Source organism: Emiliania huxleyi (assembly GCF_000372725.1).
Source record: "Emiliania huxleyi CCMP1516 unplaced genomic scaffold EMIHUscaffold_584, whole genome shotgun sequence".
Taxonomy (NCBI): Eukaryota; Haptophyta; order Isochrysidales; family Noelaerhabdaceae; genus Emiliania; species Emiliania huxleyi.
Genome location: NW_005197617.1, coordinates 23,464 through 26,981, shown reverse-complemented (window position 1 = coordinate 26,981; position 3,518 = coordinate 23,464). Strand labels below are relative to the sequence as shown.

At 61.8% G+C, this 3,518-nt stretch overlaps 2 protein-coding genes across 2 annotated transcripts; both read left to right on the top strand.

Moving 5' to 3' along the window:
- Nucleotides 1-877: 877 nt before the first annotated feature.
- Nucleotides 878-1,992, top strand: EMIHUDRAFT_425238 (hypothetical protein; the record flags this gene model as incomplete). Its single annotated transcript, XM_005764654.1, has 5 exons — nt 878-914; nt 984-1,332; nt 1,408-1,737; nt 1,810-1,860; nt 1,930-1,992. Coding segments are annotated over exons 1-5 (798 nt in total), but the record flags the coding sequence as incomplete, so codon positions are not given.
- Nucleotides 1,993-2,301: 309 nt separating this feature from the next.
- On the top strand, nt 2,302-3,252 carry EMIHUDRAFT_425237 (hypothetical protein; the record flags this gene model as incomplete). The annotated part of the gene is made up of 2 exons (XM_005764653.1): nt 2,302-2,443; nt 2,548-3,252. The coding sequence occupies 2 exons, from the start codon at nt 2,302-2,304 to the stop codon at nt 2,853-2,855; spliced, it is 450 nt and encodes a 149-aa protein (XP_005764710.1). The 3' UTR covers nt 2,856-3,252.
- Between the last annotated feature and the right edge of the window lie 266 nt (nt 3,253-3,518).

The following is a 3,518-nucleotide window of genomic DNA, read 5'->3' as shown; positions in this document are numbered from 1 at the left end:
AGCTGGCTGGTGGTCGCCGCAGCGCGTCGGCGCGACTCCAACTGGTTGGGCACCTCGGCTGGGTCCATCAGCAAGAGGCCCGCCCCGTCGGGCGGCCCCGGGAACCCATGATGCCCCTCCGAGAGGCGCTGTCAGACGCCCCGCCGAGATCGCGCTGGTTTGGCACGAAAAACACGAGGCGCCAAGGGGAGGGGTCAAGTATCGTACCCTAGATTCGAGGGGGGAGCGAGGAGGGGAGAATGGGCGGTCGGCGACGAGTAGAGCGGCAGGCGCGTACGGGGTAGCCGTCACTTTCCTGCCTCACAAGGGCGGGGCTGTCCCGGAAAGTGAGAGACGCCGGGCAGCGTGGCGCATTACTGAACCCTCCCATACGTGCTCGTGCTCCTCCTTCGCTGTCCCATCTCCCCACCTCTTTCCCGCCTGGGCGGGGCGGTGGGCGGGCGCGCGGTGCGGCGTGGCGTGTGCGTGTGTGCGACTGCAGCGAAGGACCGCTCGCAGAGGTCCATTGGGTTTGTACCATTAACAACGAAGGCGCTCTCAAAAGAAACCGAGGTCAGCTTGGCAAATCATCCGCGGACCAACACTCGATTGCCAAGGCATGCCGCCGCGATTCGAGAGCTCCTCTGCCCCACCGCCGCGCCGCGCCACCATCGCCTCAGTTCGCCCGAAGGGGCCAGCCTGGGCCTCACGCTAGCGCGCCCGCGCAGCGATCGCCCGCCAGCCTGGCGCAGCGATCGCCCGCCAGCGTTCGCTTGGGTCCCACCGCCTCCTTTCCTCTGGACTCACCGCCCTCATCATGCTTAGCACGAGCCAATGTACACCCCATGCGTGCTAATCGGGGCGTAGCAGCTGATGAGTTTCTCCCTGTGCAGGAGCATCTTTCTACGCCGCCGCATCATCACACGTGCCATGATGTCCGTCAGCCCTCGGTCCATCGGGGCCCCGGTCCCAGTGTGTGTCGACCCCATCGCTCCTCCCAATAGGTACCCTCCCAATACGCCGAAGCCATCCATGGCGTACGTTGCGGAGCAGCGCAAAGCGAACCAGCCGCCGCTGCAGGACCTGTATGAAGACATCCGCTCGCACGCCCCCTTCTGGATGCTCCAGTCGAAGCTCAGCATAAGCGTGCCGGACAAAAACAAGAACAAGGACGGCCCGTTTACGTTGGACAACTCGTACTACGAGCGTCCCGACACGTGCTTGGGCAAGTGCCAAGACAAGATTTGTGGCCCGCTAAAGTACCAGTACAACAAGGTCGACTTCGTCCCCGTGCTCAAGCAGGTGGACCAGGCAAACGGCGGAAGCCCTCTGTCGCCTAACGCGCCCGCGTCGGTGCATCTCAACGACAGGCCGTTCGGTGCGAGAGACCGAGAGTGCCCGGACCCCGAACGGATTCATTCTTAATAGGGCGACACTAAGTACCTTGCGATGGGCTCCGTCTTCGAGAACGGGTGCAAGTACTGGCTTGACGACCGATTCTTCCTCGTCGAGGTGGGAAACCCGTACGAGATCGGGGGCGTGCCCTTCGCGGGCGAGATCGGCTCGTACATCCTCTCATTCTCGGGGACAGAGGGCCCGGATGGACTCATCGGGCAAGTTCTTTGCCAAGACGGCATCTGCGGTGCCCCGGGCTGCTGCCCCTGCTTTGGGTACGACAAATGGACGGCCGACAAACTGAAGGTCACGGACAAGGCGAACGACGAACACACGTACTGCGTCTACACGCACGAGCTCGAGGTGTCCACAAACACCCCACGCCCGCATCGCACGCCCCCACACAGACTTAGCCAGAGCACCTCTCGCCCTTAGGCGAACGACAAGATGTTTGCCAGCACCGACACGATGAAGGGCCTGACAGAGGCGGCTCGCCAATTGCGCAAGTCCCGCTTATCATTTGTCGGCCTATGATGCCGGCGCGCTTCACTGTAGGCGCTCGAGGAGTGCCACTTCAAGGACGGCGACAAGAAGATCACGATCGTGGGGTGGAGCCTCGGCGGCGCCCAGGCTCAGATCGCCGCGGTCCGAATCGCCGTCGAGTACAACGCCAAGGTGCGGCTCATCACTTTCGACTCCATTCTCGCCTTCACGCCGGATTCGGCCGAAGTGATCGCCCACAACTTGATCGACAACGACGCGTTCGGCACCGACAAATTCCCGCAGGAGGGAAAGATCAACGCGCAGCGGTGCTCTTAACGGCATGCCGTTCGAGAGAGATCGAACACCCTCCCCATATGATGTTTGATTTTGAACAGGTGGGTGGAGGACGACTCGCCGGCGTCGATCGCCCCTTTCGTCTGGCCGATGATGGGATGCTGCCCCTTCAGCCCCAACAAGACCAAGTACGCGGGCTGCTACCCCTTCATGCGCAAGATTGGCTACGGCCACATCTCAAAGGCGCTGATCCTGAGCGGCTACCACTCCGGATTGCTGCCGTGCGGCGGAGGTACGTAGAGAGATCCAGCGCGATCTGTCGGAGACTTAGTGAGTTCCTGGTGAGTTAGCAAGAGTGGCTGACGACGACTTTCTCGACACCCTCTGCTGCCTCAGGCACGCCTACCTGGACCAACCTCGGCTGCATCCCAAAGAATCTGTGCTTCCTGTGCGAATCCAACCCGACCTACCCAGACGACTCGTTTTATTCGAAGCCGCCGGAGGACCGCATGTACGTGACCAAGGCAGCAAACCTCTGGCGCTGCTTCTTCTGCGGGTACCTCCTGTGTGCCCCGGGCACCGTGTGCAACCACCGGGGGCAGTTCCTGCTCTGGATGCTCTACAAGGGGGCGTACCAGAACGCGGACCCTGTGGGCTACCAGCCGGCGGTCTCCCCTGAGAACCCGGAGATGGACCGCATTTAGACGGTCTTCCCAGAGGGGAGGGGGACTGCCCGGCGGGAGCAGACATATGGGCAGGCATCTGATGCCTTCCTCCCACCTCTCGCCCGGTGCGCCCTGTGCATGGACCTTAGTCGTTGCAGTCCCCGCATGACCCTGAGTGTGCGGTCTGCCGGTCTCTCTTGAAATCTCTCGCGTGTGCGGTGTGCATGCGCGCGAGCCGGGTCACTGTGGTTGCACAACAACGAGTGCTGTGCATATGTGGAGTTGTGATAGACCGCGGAGCTCCGCCCACGGACTCCGCGTAGCGCGTTGCTCCGTGTGGCGCATATTGTCGCGTGGGGTGCTCTCTGGTGAGTGAGACTCTCTCCCTCGAGGACTTGCCGTACACTGGTCTCTAGTCTCTACGGATGTGGGCCGTCGCAATAAATTAAGTTGGCCGCGGTCGCGCAGGGTCGCAGGCGTGCGTTGCGATGGCCGCTTTGGATGTCATCGATGACAACTTTGTTGACAACTACCACCTCGTGCTTATCTCGTCTGACGGCGCCCTGACCATGGCACGGCCCTCTTCGACTTCGTCTGTCCCAATATGCGACGGTGTATCATTCACCTTATGCCACCGTTGCATATCCTAAGGGGAATGATACACCGTCGCCAAAAGGGATATGCAACGGTGGCATAAAGGGT